This window comes from Hyaena hyaena, unplaced genomic scaffold (genome assembly GCF_003009895.1).
Source record: "Hyaena hyaena isolate Hyena2069 unplaced genomic scaffold, ASM300989v1 scaffold_213, whole genome shotgun sequence".
In the NCBI taxonomy this organism is placed as follows: domain Eukaryota; kingdom Metazoa; phylum Chordata; class Mammalia; order Carnivora; family Hyaenidae; genus Hyaena; species Hyaena hyaena.
Genome location: NW_024080843.1, coordinates 1,951,842 through 1,977,676, shown reverse-complemented (window position 1 = coordinate 1,977,676; position 25,835 = coordinate 1,951,842). Strand labels below are relative to the sequence as shown.

Here is a 25,835-nt window from a genome sequence, read left to right as displayed (position 1 = left end):
AAAAATATAGCAGTAATTGGTGGGTTGGTCTGTGGTCAATTTTCTTGGTCCATTATTTTAAATAAAAGGAACAAAAGGACCAATATTTGAAAAAAGCAAGCATTTATTTAAATATGTGGTCTTCCTTCTAGAGCTTTCAGGAAGCTTATTTAGTTTTTTTTTCCCTGAAGTACCCTGAGTACAATTTAGCTTTCATCTCAAAATAGGGAGCAATAGCACCTATGTTGGTATTTGATAGTATAAGCGGAGGGATGTTTCATAGCCAATTTACATACCTCCCTCATTTTATACAGAAGAAACTAGATGCCCAGCGAGCTTAGGTGACATGGCAAATACCTCCAACCTAGTGAGAAATATGGGGTCTATATTATATGCAAGCAGTTAGGAACTGCCCAGGAATTACTGCAGATCCGGTGTGCCTCGTGCTTTACATATAGTACTTACCTATTTTATTTTATTTTTTAATGTTTTATTTATTTCTAGGAGAGAGAGAGAGAGAGAGAGACAGCATGAGCAGGGGAGGGTCAGAGAGAGAGAGAGAGTCACAGACTGAAACAGGCTCCAGGCTCTGAGCTGGCAGTCAGCACAGAGCCCGACGCAGGGCCTGAACCCACGAACCTTGAGATCATGACCTAAGCAAAAGTCGGACACTTAACCGACTAAGCCACCCAGGTGCCCCGAGTACTTACCTATTTTAATACCCACAACATAGATATTAAAGAGCCAACCATTAATACCATTTTTCAAGTCTTATTTGTGCTAAGTACTTAATTCCTTTTCTCAAATCACCACAACAACCCTCTGATATAGATACAGTGAGCCCTCTTTTGCAGAGAGAACTAAGGTACAGAGAAGTCTTGCCCAAGGCCACTTTTAAATAAAAAGTAAACCAGGGATTCCCACCCAGTCTACCTCTCATAAGAAGGATTTGTGTTCTTTTCACTCTCTAAGTGGTTTTTGAATTACAGGTCACAACGATGATAGTTGAATTCAATTTGGTGGGTTCACAAACATTTAAAAATCAGCAAGGATAGCCTGATGTAAAAATAGTGTATCACTTCAGTTATATGTATGTCTGGTGTGTGTGTGTGTGTGTGTGTGTTTCAAACTCTACCAAGCAATTAACTAAATTCTGACACCATCTACCTAGACATAGCATTACATCACAGGCTAAGGGCTCAGTCCTATAACATTGCTCCCCCACCCCCTTCAGAGGCCCATTTGAAAAGCCCAGATTGTCATTGGTGCTTCTGACTGATCTGATCAGTTTCCCATGACTCCCTCCTTGGGTTCAATTAATTTGCTAGAATGGCTCACAGAACTCAAACATTTTACTTAGTAGATTACCTGTTTATCTTAAAAGGATATAATTTAGGAATGGCCAGATGGAAGAGATGCATAGGGCAAGCTGTAGGGAGGGGACATGGAGCTTCCATGCACTCTGAGCAAGCCACCACCCACCCCCTATCTCCATATGGCTTATGTGAAGGCTTCATTACTAGGTATGATAGATTAAACCATTGGCCACTAGTAACTGAACTCAATCTCCAGACCCCCGCCCCTCCTTGGAAGTGGTTAGGGCAACTGAAAGTTCTAACTCTCTAATTACATGGTTGGTTCTCCTGGCATCCGGGCCCCATCCTTTGGTGCTTTCCAAAAGTCACCTCATTAACAAACTCTGGTCGGGTTGAAAGTGGTTTGCTATGAATAACAAAAGACACCTTCATGGCTCCTATCACTTAGGAAATTACAAGTTTTAGATCTATACCAGAAGTAGGACAAGATCAAATACATATTTCTTTTTATAAATCACAATATATGTGTATGTATATTTTGATGTTTTTCTTGTGGGGCCTGCTCAGACTTTGAAAGCTACTGCATCAGAACACAACTAATCTGTCTAAACCCTAGCAAAACATTGGTGTACGGTATAGTTAACTACCTCCCTGCAGGTTATTAAAGCAGTACCCGGATATGCTGTGGATCCTTCCCATCACATTCTCAATAGCAACAGTATTGTATTTCATCAAACTTGATGGACAGAGGACTCTTTCTCTACCTTGACACCAGCTGTCTGACATGTGGTCTCAGGAACATGGGTTGACACAATCAAGTCCATGCCCAGGTATTTCAGCAAACCCATGTCTCGTGCATGACAAAGTCTATAAATCAGTAGGACATCATCATTCATTGTAAAAGATGATAGTCCATACCTACACACCTTGGGTCATTGTTATTTTCTGTCATTAAGTTGTTATGAAATAAAAGACCCTATAATCTACGACACTTAAAATAGACCAAAAGAGTTGGATAGAGCACTATTCATCTTATAAGCAGTAGCAAATACACAGTAAGAGGAAGTTCTGTTAGTAATACTGGTTACTTTTTATGAAGGTCCTATATTACATGTTGAGGATCCAAAGACAAATAAAGCCAGGGCTCAAAGTCCAGCAGGTGGTACAGGCACAGTAAGGCCACAACAGAGGAAGAAAAAAAAGGATGCAATGTAACATTAACCATCATCATTTAACATTATATAGAAAATGTGAACAAAGAGCTTTGGTAGTGTGGCAAAAATAAGCAGATTGGTTTGAATCCAGGGACTGGTACTCACTTCTATATATTGACTGAAATGAGAAATATATACTAATATCTGGTCAAATATCTGGAATAGAGGGAACTAAAAATTTAGATTCTTAGTGAAATGATATCCTATTTTAACAGAAGATTCTATTTTATTTTTTTTATTTTTTAATGTTTATTTATTTTTGAGAGAAAGAGAGAGAGAGAGACAGAGTGCAAGTGGGGGAGGGAGCAGAGAGAGAGAGGGAAACAGAATCCAAAGCAGGCTTTAGGGCTCTGAACTGTCAGCACAGCTGTCAGAGTGGAGTCTGCTTGGGATTCTCTCTCTCCCTCTCTCTCTCTTTCTGTCCCTCCCCTGTTCTCTCTCTCTCTTTCTCAAATAAATAACTTAAAAAAAAAACAAAATATGAACTTGGAATTTAAGATTGCCCTTGTATTTTAGAGCTGAATGCAAAACTGGTGTCCCAAATAGTCCTTTATTTTTTAGCTTGCTTTCTGGAAATGCCAGATTTGGGAGGACATCTATGAAAAAGATCAAAGATCCATGCTTTTCCTTCATTTATTGAACATTTTTGAATTTCTGTTTGTGTGGTTGGCATTGTGAATTAAAAAAAAAAAGCCCACCTTGACTCTTTCTGTTAATCCAGAGAAAGACCTCTCTTCTTGCATGGTCAACAACTAGCTGAGCGCCTATCAGTCTCACTTGTTTGTAAGACTTCTCCTCTGTCCCTCATTGGGGGGGAGGGGGGCAGGGGCGGGGAACTGATCCTCCAACTTCCAGCTCTAATTTACATAGAATCTTTATGTTTACTCATTAAATTTCCTTGAACAATACTTTTGCAAGAGGGCCCTTTCAAAATCTTTCCCTTTTGTGACAATGTAAAATAACTCATTTAAACAGAACCTGGCAAGTGGGAAGAATTCAAATGCTGGCTAATTATCTACTTGTTTGTTATTAGTCAATACCTTTAAGAGACACTGGTTGCTATCAGCATTTTACAGATTTGCTTCCTTGTTAAAATGGAATTTTCTTGAGAGTAAAATAAGCAGTTTCGCCTCTTTTTGAGAATGCCTAATATTATTCTAAAAAAGAGCCACAGTCCTCTGCTGTGGATAGTGCCATGCGGTCCACGCTGTGGGGGAGGAAATCAAGCCAGAGAGGTTCAGTGAACTTGTCCAGGGTCTCAGAACTGGCAGGTTTCTGACCAGCTGGCTTGGAGCCAGGTGACCAATGTGCACACCTGAGGAACCCGCTGCTTTATGACGCACTGTGATAGAATGGACCTGTGATTACCAGCCTGTGAAAAGTGGACTCTGGGCTAACCTCATCTCTGCCTTTAGCTCACTTTCTGTTCTTGGGTACGTCACCGCTTCTCCAAACAGATCTTGACTTCATACCCCCAAAGGGGGAAATAAATGGAGATATTGAGGAAAATGATCTCTTTACTGTTGCCTGTAGCTCAAACTCTGAATCTTTATTTTGAGTCAACTGGGGAGGGGAAGGAGTACAATATTAATAACCATGCATTATTAAGGAAAAAGGATACTTGCTTTTGAGAAAGAAAGATAGTTTTGGGGCACCTGGGTGGTTCAGCTGGTTAAGCGTCCAACTTCAGCTCAGGTCATGATCTCACAGTCTGTGAGTTTGAGCCCCACGTCAGGCTCTGTACTGACAGCTCAGAGCCTGGAGCCTGCTTCAGATCCTGTCTCCTTCTCTCTCTGCCCCTCCCACATTTGTACTCTGTCTCTCTCTCTCCCAAAAATAAATAAACATTAAAAAAATTTTAATATATGTTAAAAAAAGAAAGATATTTTTGATGTTTCTAAAGGAAGCCTGAAGGGCAAACTGTAAGAGATACACAAAGGAGCTGGAAGAAAACCCAAGAAAGAAAAAGATGAGAGACTGGACATGGTGTCCATCTAGAAAACTAAAGACAAAAACAAACATGACAAATAAAAGGGGGAAAGAAAAATATAGAGCCTCCAAATAAGACAGGTTATCTTACAGAAATTTCTTTTACTTTAGAATGAAGAAATACTGGAAAGCAGTCACAATGGGGAGAACCAAGAGCCAGAGAAGCTTGACAGTACTGCAAATCTTTCCCACCCCAGGTAAGATTTCAGATCCCTGGTCGGAGTCATTTGAATCTCGATGTGGTAAGGAAGGAGGGAAGTTACCTTCTGTTTTAAATCTCATCACTAATTTTTCCCCAGATAAAATCACATCTATTTTTCTATATACTAACCTTCATTTATATACCTGAGAATAAACCCATGGATCTCATAAAAGGAACAAGCAAGAGCTGAAAATGATATACATCAAGTCCAAGGATACTCAATATTTTAAAAAATGAATTATCACGAAAATAGTAAATGCAAACTAACGTTCGTACTGATTGAATTATTGGCTTAAAAGCATTTAAAGGCAATAGGTTCCCCAAACAGACAATTTATGCAAATGTAGTGCTATGTTTGAACTACAGGAAGGTGTTCATATGCATGTAAATACTCAACAGTTCAGAAAGCCTAAATTAGGGTGGTAAAGACCAAAAACATAAGGAGAAATTCATTAAAAAATATTCTTTAGGGATGCCTGGATGGCTCAGTTGGTTGAGGGTCCGACTTTGGCTCAGGTCATGATTTCATGGTTCATGGGTTCGAGCCCTACGTTGGGCTCTGTGCTGACAGCTCAGGGCCTGGAGCCTGCTTCTGATTCTGTGTCTCTCTCTCTCTCAGAAATAAAAAAAAAAAACATTAAAAAAATATATTCTTTATACTCAAAGTCCCCATCATTAGCAATCATTTTAGCAATCATTTAGCAATCATTACATTGTTTATATCCATGCCATTTGACTTACTGACTTATGAATCACTTTTATCCCTAGGGACTATCATAATGCTTAGTTCTTAGCAGATCTCCAAAATATCCCTGTAGAATAAATGGACCAATGTATTTAGGAACTTGCTGCTTGATTAAAGCCCATATTTGTTAATTAGACTACTTTATACTCTTTCATATTAAGGTGTACTCAAGGAAACATGTGGGCTTTTACTGATTAAAATGTTCTCTCTGAGTTATAGTAAATGGCCCATGTCAGCATATCTGAAAGTATCTTTAGTTGAGTGGTCTCTGAAAAGCACCACTTGGCAATGTGTTCTATTGTCCTTAAGTGACAGTAAATCTTTTGGGACCTTTCTATTACTACAACTCATGCCTACTTTTATAATTCTAATTTCCTTTTCTAAAAATCATAATTTTACTCTTAGTTAAATGGGTCCTTTAAGTTAATGGGTGAATTCTTATATTAATTTACAGTAGACCATTAAATCATACTTCTAATGAGTAATATAAAGGGAAAACGTTACAGCATTTAATGAAACAAAAATATCTTTGTGATTCTTGCAAAAGAACTTTGAGAAAATGAAAAATTAGCTAGTGGATTAAGCAGGGTGATAGGGGAGTCTGATACTACACTAATGTTTTTGCTCTACTACCAGTATTTTATAAATACTTTAAGATCACTACTCTTTGCTGAAACAACTTAATTTCTCCATATTTCCTTATTCATTTTTGTTTTGTAGATTTGAGTTTTTATGCATAACTCTTACAAATTTGTTGGGGTTAGATGATAGGTAAGCACTCAGATTTTGTTGAATGAATTATAAACTTTTACAGAGTATAGGTAACATGTTATACCAGATAGTGTCCATCATAAAGGACTCTGAATAATTAATTTCTTTTCCTATTTGGAATGACTTGCCATAAAAATATTACTTTATTATGATGAAAAATACATAATGATTTTAAGTACAATGTGATAGTACTGTGCACTCCCTACCTTCAGAACTTCTGTTTTAGCTAAGGAAAAAAAAAACATATGAAACAATTAGTAGGTAGCACAATTATATATGTGATTAAGTATATATTTTGGGAGGAGGGCAGGGAGAGATGCTCAATTGAAGAGCACAGTTAGGGTTGGATTTTCAAGATCTCAACAGGAATAGGAGAAATTTCTGGTAAGGGAAACCAACTTACACAATGTATGGTCATGAGTGAGATTTGTGATTGATGATAGTAGCGGTGGGAAAAATAAAGCTACGGAGAATAAAGAAGGAAAGGAAGATTACATAAGGCAGTAGAAACCAGGTCGAAGAGATTAAATTTGATGCTAGTGACAGTCAGGAACCTTTGAGGTCTGGAGCAAAAGAATATCTACAACCAAAAAATTCAGATGCTTCCAAGTTTTAAAAACATACATAGATTGAATCACACCATATCTTAGAATTCACTAGGAATCAGGTGAAAAGCAGATGAGAACACACTATGTACAAATATACTGAAGCAGTACTCAGACAGAAGCAAGTCTAAGAAGATTCGTGGCCTTAACAGACCAGAGCTAAGTTTGATTCTACTTTCTGACACCTCATGATATCAAATAAAAGGAAAATATGACCCTTGCCAATGATGTCTTGTGGCACCATGGCTACAGTTTCTTATTTCATTCTTCCTGAACAATCTATTAGAACAGAAGAATTCCCCCAACTTAAGACATTCCATCATAATTCATTTAACAGACAAAAGAAGCATTTAGGTATCCATAGCAGAGGACGCGATAATCCTTTATCATGGGCACAGCAGCAAGTCTGAACAGCAGCAGGATTAAGGTTGTGTACCACAGGCCTCTCTGACATTAAACAGAACAAGGTGATTATACAAACAAATGGTGTTCACAAAGGAGTTTAAAAAGTTTGTGAAAATACACATCTGCCGACAATTTTCAAGTTGTTTATTGGAAATCACAGATTTACTTTTAAAAACTCACTAATTACTTTTGCCATGTAAGAGCAAAATTCAAATAATATAAATATTTAACATACTGGTATAAAATTAATAATATGGAAAAAAGATGCAAACCAACCAAGAGGTAAAAGGTTTTTAGCAATAACACTGTGTACAACCATCGACCATCGTCTACCCAAGTGACCGTCCAGGCTGATAGTTTATTTTCCCTTTGTTGACGATTTTTGAGACAGCCTTGCATTAGAGCACCAGAAAGTTTTTTCCTTCTTTTTTAAAAGGCTGGAATCCTTTTCTTTACAAATATTCTTCTCAGTACTTTAAGTCTAATGAAGGAAGCATCTAGCAATTTCCTTCTTCTTAAAAAAGGAAGTGCCTTCATATTTCCTTTAGATTTAAATCTATTCCATTCTATTCTAAGCAAAAGATGAAAACAGTCGAGGAGAGCTCTTTTGCAAATAAATAATTGTTTCACAAAAGTATTCCTGTAAACAAGATCATTTCAATGGCTAGAGAGACACTTATGTTTTCAATCAATGGAAAATTTAAATGCTGACAATTACAGATACACAAGGTATGTATGGCCCAAAGGCAAATGGTTATTAAGGAATCAACTAATAAAAATTAATTATAAAACGGCTTTGTCAAAATGTGCTTCTGTTATCTACAGGTTTTAAAATTGGTCAGAAAATTTAAACCATAATGATCTAAAATACTGACCCAACTCTGAAAGTCCTACAAACCTAGAATGGTCAACACTGTAGTTTTGACAGGAGTAAAAATTTTAAATTATCTGAGCGATCAATGTAAACAAGCCTCAATTTTCAAAATAGAAAAAAAAAATAACAAAAAGGTTTCTGTAAACATTAAAAAGCTGTCTGTAAAACATTACAGTATATGTCATCATCCAGTTGTGTTTACCAAGAATTCTTTTAGCTTTGTCTTCTGCGTATTTCAAACATCATCGAATGAAATCAGACGTCTTAATTTTCTCGTACAGACACCTCTGCAGAGAGGGGTTGCATAATCAGTTCAACTGCTTTTGCTGGAGTCACTGTTTTGGCCTTCTTACTATCCCTGTGACAATAGACACCATCTAGTTCTTTCTGTAGGGAGGGGAGGTGGTCACATCCTGGCCACATTTTTATCCTGCTCTGTAAAATAAATGCAACTAACTCTTTTACATCTCAGCCACCTGTCTTTGAATATGAAGATCCTGCAGCTTCCCAATATCTTAAACCTCATTCCAGTGACCTATCACTTTCATTCTGCTTTCACATTTGAAATATTTCCAAGTTGACAACTGCTAGTTATTTTGATGAGAGGATTGATTTTTTTTAAGATAGGATAGCTTTGATCTGATGTTGAATACTCTCAGTTGTAAAATCTGAACTTGAAACAAAGTACTGTGGTTTATGAGACCTTCTTAGGGAAGGATAGGCTAATCTTAGTCATCCTTACAATAATTTACACACAAAAAATTTTATTTTATAAATTATAGAAAAGGGGAAAACGAGGCTTTTAATGTTCTTTCTTTTTGAAGTCTTCTCCATTATTGTATTCCTCTGTGCAAACTACTTTCAAATAACTACCTTTAAAACAGGCTGATATTTAATATTTAAAAACCAGCTGAAAAATTCATCAAATTAAAATTGGCTTATTTGAATTAACAATGATTTCTCCCTAGAGAAGGACCCTGTGGGTAACAAGTGCCCATGATTTGTGTGATTTCTAATAATCAAAAAAGCCACATGAAGTACCAGTTAGAGCAGAGCACATAACTTCTCAAATTTCACATTAAACTTTGAAAGAAAAATATAAATATATTTTAAATGACTCTAACACTATTTAGGTAAATTAGCTACATGGATGTGACAATAAGTGACTTGGCTGTTTATAAAGCCGTGTACATTTTTCTAAATCTCCTCTGAGGAACAGAAACTTTCTTTTACCAGGTTCAAGTACCAGGTTCTCCTATGCCAATCTTCCCCTGTCTCCATCTCCCCCCAGTCAAGTGCTCAGTAATAAAAACTAACTTGTAAACTTGGTCCAACAATATATTCATTTCTTTGAAATGTACTATACATTCACTTGGTATTTTCCAAAAGCAGTTATTCTAACACCAAGGCACCTTAGTAACTTCTCTACACCTCGAATATACACGTGGCGAGTGAGAACTTGAATTTCCCTTTAGTTTTGTTTTCATAAACCTTTTCTAAATATAAATTCCTTGAAATGAATTTAGGCAATGACGTAGATAAGTTCTACTGAATAGCTTCTAGAATCAAAGAAACATTCTGATAGACTGGATTTCCAAAATATTTCTGTTTTTTTTTTTTTTTCATATTCATTTCACCTAAGGTATCGACAAATATCTAAAGGTTTTTCATCCAGGTTTGGCTCAGTGACAGTGAAAACACACAACATTCAAGTACTGTTAGACAAAGGCAGCCCTGCAAGGGTACGTGTCCACATAGGTCAGTTTGCAAAGGAGAACTATCTTAATTATCCTGCAATATATTTGACCAAAAAAACCTTTCGAAAGCATTTTTACTTTAGGGTCTGTGGCATCCTTCCAAAGGTCCTGCAGGTCTTGAACATGTCCATGAGATGTCATCATTTTATCGTAGATGCAGGGATGATAAGGAGTCTTCCCTTCTCCAGAAAAAAACACATGGTGTTGTGGTACGATCCCCATTTTATTGGCACAGATGCCCATGAACACATCGTCTATGTAAAGACTGGACTTAAGTGTCTGTGATGCCTCATGGACTTTGGCGGCTACATCACCGGAAATCACATAAGCAGCTCCAGCAGTTTAGTCAGGGTAAGCCGGCCACTGGTACATTTCATAGGGGACGTAGTACTTGCTGCGTTTGTCTCTAATGGGAGGAGCACCACGGTGAACCCGACCAATCCAAAAGTCCTGAACACCAATTTTTTCTAAACTTTGAAGGTATTCGATAAGATTTGGCATATGAATAAATATGTCATCATCAGCAGTCATAAGGAATTTGGCATGTGGACAAAAGCTATTTGCCCAACTGAACTGCATAAGTAATTTAATAGTAAGGTTATAGAACGAATCAGCAAAGTCTTGCTGAATTATATCACTGTACATTTGATCTTCCCAAACCAGTTTTCTTTGCAGTTCTCTCCTTGTCAGTGGGTTAGAAGGTGTTCCTAAAGCAAACAGAGTTTTAATGTTGGCATTAAGTTGAGACCGAACATACTTCTCATTGCCCCATGTTTTTCTAATTGCAGAACGTCGATCATAGTTTTCAGGAGCAGTCTTTACAAACAGTAAAAGGAGGATGTCTTGTGCTTGACACTTCTCCTTATGGTTAATCAAGTACTGGTAATGAGTAGCCTCATCTGTCCTGTGTTTAAGAGACAGGCTGTCATTCACAAAGTCATAGCTATTTATGAGGTATCTGTAAGAGTAGGACTTCATATGGCTCACAATGTGATTATCAATTGGTCCCCAAAAAAACATGAGGCTTAGTATAAAACAAGTGGCAAATAACTGAACAAACTGCCATTTTTTTACTCTTCTGCCACTAACAAACATTCTGACGTTCATTCAGGTCTGTTTTTATTTAGGAATGGTATCTTTGTATCTTGTAGAGCAGATGTCCATCTTAATACATATTCGTCATTTAAAAAGCAGGAACTTCTTGTTTCATACAATACTTTCTTTTAGTGCCATTTTTTTCTGAGATTGCAAAAGAATGGAACACACTGTAGAATGAGGACACTGGCATATCAACATTTTTCCTCACTGGCATCCTTCATTAAGTTAGGTGACTGGCCTCATGTGGCCATTCCATGTACTTCTTTTTGTGGAAGTGAACCGGGACCTATCAGAGTCAGGAAGAGAAAAGATGACAAGTGAATGGGCTACAGAGTTACCAAAAAGAAAGAGACTACTTTTTGTTCCTTAAAAATGAAATGTTACCTGCCTCATATGGACAAAAGGTGAGGAGGCAGCTAGGATTTAGAAGAGACATATGGGTATTTATTTTTGGTGGGGGGGGGCAGGAGAGGTTTACAGGGAAAGAGAGAGAACCACTCTCAACTGTCCTCTCATTCAGAATCTGTAGACCGTTGGGGCTCCTGGGTGGCTCAGTCAGTTAAGTGTCCAACTTCGGCTCAGGTCATGATCTGGCGGTCTGTGAGTTCGAGCCCTGCGGGCTCTCTGCTGACAGCTCAGAGCCTGGAGCCTGGTTCAGATTCTGTGTCTCCCCCTCTCTCTGCCCCTCCCATGCTCATGCTCTGTCTCTCTCTGTCAATAATAAATAAAAATGTTAAAAAAAAAAAAAAGAATATGGAGACCCTTTTCTCAATCTTAAAAAATAAAAAGTCTCCCAAATGACTATCATCCTCCTATATACTTAAAGTTCAAAATCCCAAACGGGTGTGTCCATTGGTTTGCATATTGATTTGTAGTACAGTCAGGATGAAAGTAGCTGCAGGCACACCTTGTTTTATTGTGCTTCATTTTATTGTACTTTGCAAATACTGCATTTTTTACAAGTTGAAGTTTTGTAGCAACCCTGCGTCAAGCAAGCATTACCATTTGCCCAATAGCATTTGCTCTCCTCATGTCTCTGTGTATCCTATTTTGGTCATTCTTGTAATATTTCAAACTTTTTCATTACTATATTTGTAATGGCGATCTGTAATCAGTTGATTGTGACTCAGCGAAAGCTGAAATGATGGCAAGCATTTTTTAGCAATAAAGTATTTTTTAATTAAGGTAAGTACATTTTTTAGACAATGTTATTACACACTTAATAAATTACAGTATAGTGTAAACATAAATTTTATATGCACTGAGAAACCAAAAACTTAATCTGATTTGCTTTATCATGATATTTGTCTTACTGTGGTAGTCTAGAACCAAACTTGCAGTCTCCAAGGCATGCCTGTATATAGTTCAAGGCAAAATAGATGGATGATGAAAACAAAGTTCATAATAGTTAAAATTCATTAAAGCCTACCTCAGACAAGGCAGAACTGAGAGTAAGATTTTTTTTTTAATTTAATTCTTTTTTATTTTTATTTTGAGAGGGATTGAGCAGGGGGAGGGGCAAAGAGACAGGGAGAGAGAGAATCCCAAGTAGGCCCTGTGCTGTCAGCACACAACCAGACATGGGGCTTAATCTCAAGTCTATGAGATCATGACCTGAGCTGAAATCAAGAATTGGATGCTTAACTAGCTGAGCCACCCAGGCACCCCAAGAGTAAGGTGTTTGTTTGTTTTGTTTATCAAGTTTTGTAATCAAGGAGTCAAGATATGTTTTTCAAAAGTATAGTCCAAATTCTCACTGACCGAATGACTTTGTGAGCCCCAAATCTATACAGTCATCTTTTTTTTTGTTGTTCTTTTTCATTTGGAAATGCCTCAAATTTAACATATTCAAACCGGGAAGCCACAGGATTATAGCCAAAAAGCCCTGTCTTTGTCATCAAGCAATTTGAACACCATGTCTTTTATTTTCCTGTGTCATGTATCTAACCCAGAAATCTGAAAAACTGGAATACACTATTTAGTTCAGAGTCTTTACACAAGTTAAATGGGAATATCCATAGATACACAGATAGAGGGAGGTAGGCAGATAATTACCTGGCACACAAGGGTACCCACATGCCATTTCTAACCCATTCTTCTGTCTTCTCCCCTAAAATCTGCCGTTTCCATTTTGTCTTTCTCTGTGTCTGACTGCACTTCATGCAACTATGCCAGAAATCTGAAAGTCTTCCTTTTCCTCTATTCCATATCCAGTTCTTTAATCCTGTGAATAGCTTTTTTGAATCTCTCTTCACCCCTTCATGTCATCATCACTTCTCACCCAGACTAGTGCAGCAGCCAAGATGATTCCTGACCTACCCATTCTCTACCCTACAGAATGACCTTCCTAAAACTCAGATCTAACTCTTTTCCATTCTACTCTAGAACATTCCATCCACCATGACCAGCCAAACCAAAAGGGTTACAGTACTGATACCAATAAATCCTTTAGAGTAGTTAAGTCCTTTCAGATGCTCTCTACTAGTTGTCAGTACCAAAGTACTGGCTGAAAGCTCAGCCATGCTTGCTGTTTCATCCATGGCAGCCTTTTTACCAGCAGTCCTGTGGCCTGGCAAGCTCTGCTCCCTTGCTAATAAGGCTCATAAGAAGTGTACTAGTGCTCACCAATCTCTGCAGGCAACCTTCTCTGGGAAACCTGAATTGAGGTCACTCCCTCCTCCCACCAAAGATTTTTCTTATCTGTTTTACCACAACAATTCATGTACCCATCTTCCTGGGCTGACTTTTTATTTAACTGCCTCTCCCATTTACACTGTGAATTCCAGGATGTAAGGCACGATGTTGTAGATACCCTAGCCTCAGCATCCAGGTCAGTGCCTGACACCTAGGCGGCATTCTCTGAATGTCGGTGCTAAGAACCGCGGTGGGGGCGGAGCCACTTTCACTTAAACAGCTGGTCCCTTGGGAAGAACTAGGGTCAGGAGGCCCAGTCAGTCACATGTCTTCCCTGTTCTACAACTAGGAGACAGCACCGCCCTTCCTCGAGGACTCTGTCCCTTGTGTTTTTCCAGAAGTAAGACATATCCTTTGCCTGAAGAAGTAGGCTCTCCCCTCAGGGGTGACATACCAGTCTCCTGAGCTTTCAGCCAACCGACAAGGAAAAGATCACATAGGCCCTGCTCAGTCCAGGCTTGCTGTGTAGCTGAGACCACATCACAGGCCCCAGGGAAAAGGCCCTGCTTTTGTGCCCAAAGGTCTTAGTCTCAAGTGCCCTGCTCTTTAGCCCTGAAATGAAACCAACTGCAGCACAAAGAACACTCTGCCCTACTGGCCTAACCTTGCCAACTTCAGGCCTTTTGCATCCAGCTGTATTACCTATCTCCCAAGGTTACTCCATGGAGAGGTGATAACAGCAAAGGCCAGGCATGCAAAAGTCCAAGGAAATGGGAGATCAGAGCCAACCCTCCCTGAGACTTTGTCCAGAGATAATCGTTTTATACCCTAGGGCACAGATTTTAAAACTTGTTGGTGCCACTCAAGAAGTCACAACTGGGGTGCCTGGGAGGCTCAGTCTGTTAAGCCTCCAACTTCAGCTCAGGTCATAATCTCGCTGTTCAGGGGTTCAAGCCCTGCATCAGCCTCTATACTGACAGCTCTGAGTCTGGAGCCTACTTCAGATTCTGTGTCTCCCTTTCTCTCTGCCCCTCCCTTGTTCTTTCTCTGTCTCTGTCTCTGTGTCTCAAAAATAAATAAACATTAGGAAGTCACAACTAAGGGGTGCCTGGGTGGCTCAGTCGGTTGAGCGTCTAACTTCGTTTCAACTCATGATCTCGCAGTTTGTGAGTTTGAGCCCTGCAATGGGCTCTGTGCTGACAGCTCAGAGCGTGGAGCCTGCTTCAGATTCTGTGTCTCCATCTCTCTCTCTGCCCCTCCCCTACTCATGTTCTCTCTCTCTTAAAAATAAATAAACATTTCAAAATTTTTAAAAAGAAAACATTAAAAATTTAAAAAGAAGTCACAACCAATATTTAAGAAAGAAAAAAGAAAAAGAAAGAACAAAATAGAGAATGGCATAGTACACTGAAAGTAGTAAGTATAAGTATCATTTTATGAAACTTTGAGTTTTATGTATATGTGCCTTAAGGTTGTAATGTAAAATGCATTTTTTGGTGTGTGCTTTAACATCAAAAAAGCAAGAAATACTACTCCAAGGGACAGATCAATGTCAGTAATTTCCTCTCTTGGTTTGGCTGGTCATGGTGGACCAAATGCTCTAGAGTAGAATGGAAATAACCGTGGAAAACATTGGTTTCTGATGGTGGCATCTGCCTAAACTTTGCAAAATCACTTTCATTGGTGGGACAGGATACTTCCTCTGGGTTTCAACAGTGCTCACCTAGATAAGGGACCGCCTATGAAGACAGATATCCCCTTCTGCCTCCTCCACAATATATATTAAAGGAACTGGAGGCTTAATGCAAAGCAACAGAGAATTCTTAAGGGCAGATTTTAAGACCACATAAGTGTTTTAGAATTCTAAGTAAATTATCAATTGAAACTAATCTGTAGTTTCTATTCCAATAGACCCCAGAAAGGAAACAAAGGGGAGAGTAATATTTGGAACCCCAGGAAAAACTAGCTTCCCATTTCTGAGTCCCTGCACTTGTACTGTTTCAATGCCAGCTTGCTCTGTACCTATTTCCAGTTGTTTACAAGTCTGAGCTTCTTGCTAGACAATCAGCCCACAGGCCTAACTGCTCCAGCACCCACATGCACACTTGACTCACAGAGGCCCTAGTATCTCTCCATTGAATGGAGCTTATTACTCATCTGGCTGGAGTGCTTGACTGCTAACATGCATTTTAGCAGCCTGCCCATACCATGCATTTTATCCCCTGGCTCCCCACCCCCACCACATAGGTATTTGCTTTATTTTCCTATATTTCCTCAACTGTTCCCAATTGACCTCAAGGAGTCAAAACAATTTGTAAAAAATGACAAAGAACCTGTCACAAAGCCAACAATCCACAGTACTTATTTAGGTTCAGAATGGCATGTGAAATTCTAACACAAGATTTCTCCAACCTCAGCAGCTTGAATTGTTTAGCCATCATTTATGTCACTCATAACCAAACCCCATGGTAGTACTGATCTGATGAGGGGAAGATTAGGTGAACTACTTTTTTACAGTACCCACCTTCTCTTTTATAACAAAGAACACTCAAACTCCTCCAAATTGAACACAGGCACTAGGCAGTCTTGCCCAACCAAAAGCAAAATGCACCTCCATGGTCTAAATCCATTAATTACAACCAAACAGTATTGCCCTAGCTCTGGCTTTGCTGATGGATACCACGCACATGCAATCAATGGTTTACACAGTCTTTTTAAAGCTTGTTTAAAGCACATCTTCTAGCTTCTGTATTCAAAGTGCAGGGGTTGGGACTGCAGAGAAACCACAGCCTGCCTGACCTGGAGAAAGAAAATGCTGGGCCTTACAGGAAACAAAAGATCCCGATAATGCATGTGAGCTCAGTAACCATCCACAGCAGAACGCTGTGCCTGCAGCTTCCTTTGTGTGCCCGTAGCCCGCAGCTCAGGGACCAGGCCACAGGCTGCAAACTCTAGGGCTACCCCCATGTGGGGCCAGGGTCATTGTGTAACCTCGGGCAACCCTCACTGCACTCTGATTTGGTGGCTTCATCTGCAAATCTGGGGTGAATGTCCACGTATCATTACCGAGGTGATATAAAAATTACAGATGGCTTCGGAGTCTGCGGGAAATAGGAAACAAGAAAGACTATGAGAGAGAACAAGACAAAGAACTGCTTAGAGGGAAATACAGACAATACCTGATTTAAGATTTTTTGATTTTATGATGGTGTGAAAGCAATATGCATCCAATAGAAACTGTACTTCAGATGTTGAATTTTGATCTTTTCCCAGGCTAGTGATATGTCATAGGATACTCTTTCATGATGTGGGCAGCAGCGGTAAGTTGTAGCTCCCAGTCAGCTCGGCAATCACGAGGGCCAATAACCGATACACTTAGACAACCATGCTGTACTCTTACAACCATCCTGTCACTCACTTTCAATGCAGTGTTCAATTAAGTGAGCTCTTCAGTATTTTGGCATATAACACATTTTGTGTTAGATGATTTTGCCCAATTGTAGGCTATTAACAAATGTTCTGAGCACATTTAAGGTAGGCTATGTTAAGGTATGATATTTGGTAGGTTAGGTGTATGAAATGCATTTTTGACTTCCAGTATTTTCAATTTATAGTGGGCTTACTGGGATGTAACCCCTTCCCAAGTTGAGCAAGATTTGTATGCAAATCTATGGAATATAACTTGGGGTTGCTTCCATTTGAATTGGAAAGAAGGAACAGATACCTTTAGTATTCTCTTTCCTAATAGGGAGAAGTAGTCAGAAGAATAAAGAATAGAAGTAGAGTAGGAACATCAGAAAAGAAGGTGGCTGACCCTACCCCAAATGCTTTTCAGCCTGGGAGCTGTGCCCCGCTGTTACTCAAGAATATTTCTTCACAAGACAGCTCTTTAAACTTTTCTGGAAAAAACTACAGATTACATATTACCCTAAATGACCCCTGATGTGTTTTTTTTTTCTACTTTGGTCTTGCTGTTAACCCATTTCTTTGTTGAGTCTACTTTAGTGATCCTAAAATGTTATGCAAAACCTGATATAAATTTTGAAGTTTTCACCAAGATGGTGAGGTCTGTACTTTAAGTGAAACAACCTCAGTGTTCAATGTTTCAAAAAAAAAAAAAAAATCCTACAAGTACGTGAGTATTTGCTATGGAATAGTTATGCCAAGTGTGGTGGGAGTCATGCAGTAGTATTTTATGGTCTCCTATCTGAAAGCATCTACAGTTTAGTTGAGACAGGACTCATAGTGCCCATATGAAAACCCAGTTCCCATGGACAACAATCAGCAGATCACAGCAAAGTGCAGACAGGGTGTCAGCGCTAATTCAGACAATACCAAAGGCAAAAAGGTGTGTCTCTTGTAGTAAAGATCAGTGACAGCTGGATAGGAGGACCTGAAGATGAGCAGGATTTAAGTGGTTACAGGAAAAGAAGCAATCTGTTTCAGGCAAGAAAGGAAAAAAAATAACAATATGGCAAATACTTGAGACACAGGCATATATTTGCAACCAGGGAGATCCAGGATAGCTTATAGAGAACCCTGAAAATGAGGCAGAGGAGTGACTGTGTACCAAGGGCAGCAAGACGTCACAGGAGTTTCTGTTTTTGTTTCTAATGGTAACTCCCTTGACCATATGTATTAGGCTTTATGTGAAAGGGATTAATGCAGCAGTGGTATGCAGGGCGGATGTAGGGAGAGTGGAGATTGGACCCCAGCTCCATCAGGGCCTCTTACTGAAGGGGGATGAGGTGAGGAGAGCCTGGTCTGGGGTGGTGGAAGTGGGGAGGGAAGTCAGGGGTCAGGACATCATTTCGAGAAAAACGCACCCAGCAGTACCTGAGGAGTGGGCTAGGATGGGGTGAATTCTAGTTTCCAGCATTACTGACAACTGAGGGGAAACCGGCTTCCTGAGTTAGGGGTGAGGAGGGGGCGTATGTGGGCTTGGGCTGGTGTTGGGCACCAAGTGCTGGAGACGCAGCAGGTAGAGCAGGCCAGTGGGTCACGTGAGACCCGAGACAGCGGGACTGCAGATGGCTGTGGGAAGATGGCTGTGGGAGATCTGTGGGCCCCCAGGGCGAGAGAGGAGCAGAGAGCCCTGGAGGCGGGCAAGCTCAGGGGAAGGAGAGAAGGAGGGGGCAAAGAGAAAGGAAGCATCTTATTTTCCTTGATGCATGTATGTATGCACGCATATGTTTTACTGGATGCATGTATGTATGTGTGCCTGCTTTATACTGGATGCATGTACGTATGCAAACATGGGTTTCACTGGATGCATGTATGTATGCGTGCATGCATGTATTTATGTGGCCTCTCGAGTTACGTGCACAGGCTTGAATCCAAGGACTAGATAATACCTTTTGACGAATGAAAGAGAATACTGTTCAAATTCTGTAAAATTTCAGATAGTTATTTCTTCTAAAAAGGAACTATTTTAAAGGGCAGGTTCATAGCAAATTGAGATGGGGTAACCAGTGGGTAGAAGGCAATCATCAGAAGGTAGGAAAGAAGAGGCCCCTGGTGGTGCTCTGAGCAGGAAGACAGCCGTGGGGCAAACAGTGGGTGCCATACTGGGAGCCAGGAGGGTAGAGACGGGGGGTGAGGAGGGGTGGAGGGGTGGGGGGCGTGGAGCAGCGGAGGCACCTTCCAGGAGGAGCATCTGGGAAGCTGAGACCTGAAGGCTGAGGAATGTGAGCCAGAGAAAGCCAGGGGGCTTGAATTCAAAACACACCTACCTTTGTGTCCATCTGTATGTTTCTGACCACTGTTTCTGGACATTCTTGTAATATATCATCAACATCTCATTTGAGAGAATCTATATTTCTGAATCTTACTTAGTAGACACGCAACACTCAGAAGTCTCAGGAGCCCTTATGTTATGAAGTGTGTACTATTTTGTTCACATAACTGCTCACACACTCAACTTACCAGCAGGGGCTTCACCTACAATTACATTTCCTCTGAAGTTTCAAATTCCAGTCCACTCACTCTGTAGACCACTCACTCCTCGACCGCGGCCTCTAAATATTCACCTGGAATCCTCTGCCCACCCCTTGCCTGCCCCCTAACACCCCCACCCCTCCCAGCAACCTCCTGTCCTTCCTCCTCGTTTCCTTTGCCCTCCTCTCCCTGTTCCCGATCTTCCACCCCAACAACCCCAGACCTCAGGTCCCTCCTGTCTTCTCTGCTTGACACCACCCGCAGGCTGCTGGAGATGGGGACGGTGTTGCTACGAATGGCAGTATCTAGCTGTGGGCAGAGGGCTTCGTGCTGTGTGACCAGCCTCCGCTGGTCCTAGACCTTTTCCCTCTCCTGCGCCCTCATCGGCCATGCTCAGTCTTCCCCTCTTCTGTGGCCTGTGGCCCTCACTGTTAGCTGATGGCTTCACCTCCTGCCTCAGGAAAAGGAGAAGACATCACAGGCATTGTCCCTTCTCATCCCCACGTGTGCCTCCTCTTCAGGGGTCCCCAGGCTGGCCCACCTTCTCCAGTCCCTCTCTAAAGCACACTGACTGTCAGGGAGACACAAGTGAGGCACTTATTTAGGGCACAAAACGTAAAAGTGGTAAAAGTATAACTCTAAACTAATGATGCTCTTTCAGTAAGTCAGTTTTTAAAAAGCCTCAGTACTTAAACCTTTTACATTTAAAGTTGTGTTACTTATAGTCCCATGAGAGACAGTTTTGGGGGCCTGTCCAGGCATAACTCAAAGGAAAGACACAGAACATTTTCTATCCATCTTTATGTAGAATTTTGTTCTACATTCCAAGTATTTCTTTCTGGCTTATTCTCATCATCTAGTCCCCATTAAACAGAGCTAGTACCAATCCTCAAGAGCCAAACTGCCATGTTAAAAGAAATTGGGCTTAGCCCTGAATTTACTAGAGAGGTTATAATTTGATCTTCATACATTTTTCTTATTTAAATTAGTTCCAGTCATTGGTGATGAATATCACAACTGGTTACTGTTTAGTACTAATTGCCTCTTCTATTTGCTCAAAAAAGAAGGAAACAACCGAAAATTTGAATTTACAACTCAGATTTTAAGTGTGAAAAATTAAATATTTCCCTAGTTGGTATTATTTTTCTTTAATTCATATTTGAATGTCTCCAATACAAAGCTGGTAAAAAAGGAAAAATTCCACCCAATAACTGCCTTTAGGTGTTTTTGTGGCTGTGACTTTAGCTCTGAAAATTTAGCTCAAGTCATGGGCAAAGACTAGAAGGCATTGGGAGTTGTTATGCCTTCACAAACAATACATTTATAGAGTTAGTTCTTGATTCAGTGTTAGCCAAAGACTTTAAATTCCAACTTAGCAAGCATGGATGTGGGATAGAGGGGAAAAGTTAGTTATAAAACCTATAGTGTGACTCTAGTAACAAGCTCCCCACCTATATAAACTAAATTATATGTTTCTTCATAAGTTAAACATGGGTGTAGATTTCTGTTTCCTGCTCATGGGAAAAATAAAGACAAGGAAATATCAAATGAACAAACAAGTAAAGACAGGCCCTAAATAAAGACAGGCCCTAAGGAAACTGATGATGATGGACTAGAGAGTATTACTATATTTCAGATGAGTTATATAAAAAGTCACTAAAAATTCCCAGCAACAGAATTTGAAACAAACAAAAAAGCAGCAATACAAAGTAGGTCTCAGCGAGGTCACACATTTGCTTTTCTAAGCTTTCTAAGTTTGGTCCTCTGTATTCATTCCTGAGGCATAGTCGTTTATATTGATAGGGCTGCTTGCTCTTTTAAATACAATTCTTGTCAGTTTTGGTTTTGCCTAGTTAAGAACAAACTTCTCCTTTTGTCCACTCTAGCTGGCATGGGAGTGTTTACTGTGTTCTTGGTGCTGTTCTGACTGCTTTGCATCTAGAGAAATGCACAGCAGCCTACGAGGGAGAGAGGATCACCATGTATCGCAGAAGAAACTAAGGCACCCAGACATAGGGTTAACCATGTAAACTCTGAAGTTCCAGACCCCACGGAAGCTGAGAAGCAGCTGATGGGTCCCAGGTCCTGTCCCTGAGCTCTGCACCTGCCTTCCTCCCTGGCCCTGCACAGCTGCTTTTCCTGGAGTTCCCTTTTGGATGGGAGGGCAGGGAAGTGAGCAGGGCAGGGCTAAGAGAATCTACTCAAGAAGGCAAAAATCTGTTTTCACTTAAGTTTCAAGTCATTCACATTTTAATACCACTTGCATTTTGTCAAAGCTTGTTCCCACTCTCTTTGTAACCTACCCCTTACTTAACCTTCCATCTCAGTTTTCCCTACTTCCTTTTCTTGGTCACAGTAGCATAAGAAGGTAGACAAAAGTGACCTCGTGAGTTTGTGTCCCTTGGGTACCTAAAGTCATTCCTCCACAAAGAAGACTGGGGGATTTAAGGGTGGAGACACAAAGTGGCAGAAGAGGGTTCAAAATAGGTAAGAAGGATGGAAGGAGATGAGAGTAAAAAGTCTAGGACTCAGAAAAGATGTTTCAAGCAAGAATTTGATGAATAAGTATTGGATGGAATGAAAGGTACAGCTAAGGTAAAATTAGGATATGAAAGATAGTGATTTACAAATAGGGTGACAATATATCCCGATAGAAACCTGTTATGTAAGCTAGACATACAAGCTTCTTGTCCAATGGTAGTTCACATGTCCCATTCTAGCATTTGAACAGAAATAGCATTATCTGAAAACAGCATTTGATTAAGGGTTTACAGACTACAAAAAATAATAGTGTAAAATATAAGAAGTGTATATAATATTTATGTTTCAGTCTATCCACATTTATTATAATAAGTTAACTATCATTTATTAAACACCTACCTATTCCAGGCATTATGCTGAGCAGCCCTGAAAGTAGGTAATGCCTACATTTAATTAACTCAATGAATATTAGTTTACAACATACGGTGTAGTAGGCCACAGGCAGGATGCAGAGAAAGCTTCACAGATGTGTCCAGTGTAGACTGCCTAACGGAGTAAGCAAATGTTCCGATGCAGTCTGGAATCTGGACCTGATCGAAGAACAAGGGTGGAAAAACCAAGAGTTTTAGAACGTGAACGAAAGTAGACTTATATTCAGTTGCTTTCATTTACTGATGGTTCTCTCTAAACCATGTACCACACAGTCTTTTCCAAGGATCATTTGAGACCATGTATTTGACAAAGTAAAGTCCAAATCAGGTGTCCAATATGTGCTAATTTCCTTTCTCTAGAAATTGTTCATGCATCTGTACCATGATGGTTTAGTTAGTAGATGACTCGTATTCTTTAGGGGTTATTTTCCTTTTAAAATCTGATAAAAGTTTTTCAAAGATACTGATCTGATTGCTAAAGGCCACTTAACACATCCCAAATACTGTTGCTACTGTGAATAGAAGTATCATTACTAATTGGCTGAACATGCCTTTCCATTATCTTTGACAGGAAAGAACAATATGGTTCCCACAAGCACTTAAAACATCTCCACAAAGATGACACAGCCAAAAGATTATAAGGCCCTGTAAATTATGGAGAAGGAAACCTGAGTCAGCTTTTTAACTTACTTTGCCTAGAGCACTATCAAAAAGTTGTAGAAAAAGTTGTAGGAAAAGGAATAAATAGATAAAATATGAAATCTTACGTAGATCTTAAGTTGTGTAATAGTATTTTGAACTTGGACTTTTGGGAGCTTATTGCCTGCAGACAGAGTAGAACATTCCTTCCTGTAGGAAATTGGATTCTAGGGTTAAAGCTGTCACTATAGAATATAAATCTTAAAAATAAGCTACAGAGGAAAGCCAGCCCTTGAATTTCCAGCATTAAAATGTAAAAAAATCACTTCTGTTTATTCAGAAGGTTACATCTCACCTGATCAAGTTTCTTATCTTTCAGTATGAAGATTCTTATACCTCCTACCTATATGCATACTGTAAGGAAAATATTCTGGATTTGCACTGTTCTGGCTAAATCTTTGCTGGCAAAGATTCTATGTCAAATGGAAAAGCTGTTGTAATAATTTGCTGTGCCTCAATTTTGGAACATAGACACAATATATGCAGCTCTTCACAAGATTACTCTAACAATGGAATAAAATAATGACTATGCAAATACTCCAAGAATGGCATAAAGTGCTACAAAATGCAAAGCTTAGATCAATTCAACTGAGTATTTACAAAATTCCAAAAAGCTAGGATACATTTTGTTACTATGCGAAGAGACCATTTTCTTCTGAATTTCTTCTTTCTACCGCATCTTATGTTCTATTATGTAGATTATAGAGCAGTTGGCCCTCAGAAAGAACTTTTGCGTTGACAATTTGAAAGTCACCAAGTGCAATGATTCTTGCCAAAGTGACCCATTTTAAAAGATGACCCATTTAAAACCCATGAGTTTTTATTCAAGCTGTTCTATATTTAAGAATTAGAAAGTTATTTCACTTTCCTATAATCTCCTTATCTGAATCAGTCTTTTATAAAAGGGGAATTTGATCTCCATTTGAATGAAATATAATATGACGTTTTTACTTGCTACAGCCTGCAGTTGGTTTTGAAAATTATTCCCTACCTTTTGAGGTTTTGGGGGGGCTTGTTTGTTTGTTTGTTTGTTTGTGGGCAAGGCATGTATGTGTAATATCATCTATGCCTCCTAATCATCCCTCATGTCTCATTCCTTAGAATCAGCTTCTCTGATCGTTAGCTTGAACTTTCCCTGTCATAACACACATCCCCATCAGAAGGTGAGGACAGAGGTGAGTTAAAGGGAGTCAGCCTCGGCCTTAGCCTCCCATGCTCAGTAAATACTCATGGAGGGTGCCCGTGGGAGCCAGGGAAAGGAGAGTGAGAAGAAGCCAGAGAGAGAAGGGTCATTTTAAGTATATAATGTAAACATTTCAGGTATTGAATTTATCTTGCTTTAATATAATAAAGAGTTGACCAAATAAAGCAGTCCCTCCCCCATAACAAGATATAAAATCTATCATAAGTTTCTTTTGAGAAAGTTGAAACCTCAGCTATCAATCACCAGTCTCGATTTCGGAAAGTTCAGAAAGGGATCTGTTCAATGCTACCCCTGAACTCGACTACCTTTGAGCATCCTTTTCTGGGTCAGTTTTAGTTTCTCACATCCCTCTCCCTTCCCTTCCCCCATAGGGACCAGGCAAAGTTCCCAAAATAAAGGCACAGAGGAACAAAGCCAATTCTAATGGATGTACTTTCATTAGAGAATTACCCCAGATATCAACTACAAGCCACCACCAGCTACTGTGCAGTTACAACATCGGTGTCTCTTTAACATGTCCCATAACCTATGATAACCAACACTGGATGAGAAAAAAATACAGTCTGCGTAGTTAGAATCGGAAAAGTTGCTACTTTGACCTTTATCGTATCTGAGTAAGCAACTGGCTGTCACTTCGGGTTTAACACTAAAATTCGGCAGTCAAAAAAGAGTGGCAAAGACTTACCGGTAGCAAGAGGTCTTCTTTCCCAATTTCCTCTGCCTGCCCACTTCCTTGTCTTTCTTGTCTTCCTAGCCAGTAACTCGCTGAAAGTTTCCGCAGTCTGGCGATTTTCTAATTCCCAACCCGAGGCTGGCTTTCTACCCGAATTCACCCCTGCAGCCTAGGGGTGGTAGCACGGTTGGAGGACCCCAGCCGGAATCCGGGGACCGCAGGGCGCTGCATTCGCCTGCCGGCTCCCGCGCCCCGACCCGCCTCGGTATTCCCGGTGCGGTGACCGCCTTGCCCGAGCTCCCTGGGGAGGAGGGACCGGCCGGGCCCCGGGAGACTTAACCGCAACTGGAGCTCCGGGGCCCCCAACCTACCTGCCGCACCCGGGCGGCCCTTGGCCCGGGGTGTCGGCTGGCGGGCGCGGGCGCCCGCCAGCCAGGGCGAACAAAGGCGCTCCGGAGAGGGAACGCGCCCTCCCCTTCCCCACCGCGCTGGCGGGCGGCGGGCCACCCTGCCCCGTGGCGGTTAGGGCCTCCGGAGGCTGGGCCGCGCGCAGTCCCGGCCAGAGCTGCGGGCCGAGGCCCGGGTGTCTGCTCCAGCCGTGCGCCCCAGCCCCAGAGCGCATTCCAACCTGAAGTCCTGGGGCCACCCGTGCGAACCGGCGGCGCCTTCCCCTCCCCGCGGCTCTCTCACCTCCCCGCGCTTCGGAGACCGCTCTTGGTCCTGAGAGACCACCGGAGAGTCCGAGTTTCCGTTCCCGTAGCCCGGGAGCTGCTCCGGTGAGGAGTCGCGGCGCGGCGGGGCCGCGGCGCCGGGCAGGGGCG

The 25,835-nt window shown here is 40.7% G+C and overlaps 2 protein-coding genes across 2 annotated transcripts in view; one reads left to right on the top strand and one right to left on the bottom strand.

Annotated features, from left to right (window-relative positions):
- Nucleotides 1-25,835, top strand: part of MCF2L2 (MCF.2 cell line derived transforming sequence-like 2) — a gene marked incomplete at its 5' end in the record, with an annotated part of 252,251 nt that overhangs the window by 149,676 nt on the left and 76,740 nt on the right. Inside the window, one exon of the mRNA XM_039242331.1 lies at nt 4,610-4,695. Within this exon, the coding sequence (XP_039098262.1) occupies nt 4,610-4,695 (86 nt within the window). The remainder of the gene's footprint in view (nt 1-4,609; nt 4,696-25,835) is intronic.
- On the bottom strand, nt 7,356-25,779 carry B3GNT5 (UDP-GlcNAc:betaGal beta-1,3-N-acetylglucosaminyltransferase 5). Its single transcript, XM_039242332.1, is given in 3 exon segments — nt 7,356-11,241; nt 22,492-22,597; nt 25,705-25,779. A coding segment is annotated over 1 exon segment (1,146 nt). The 5' UTR covers nt 10,965-11,241; nt 22,492-22,597; nt 25,705-25,779; the 3' UTR covers nt 7,356-9,818.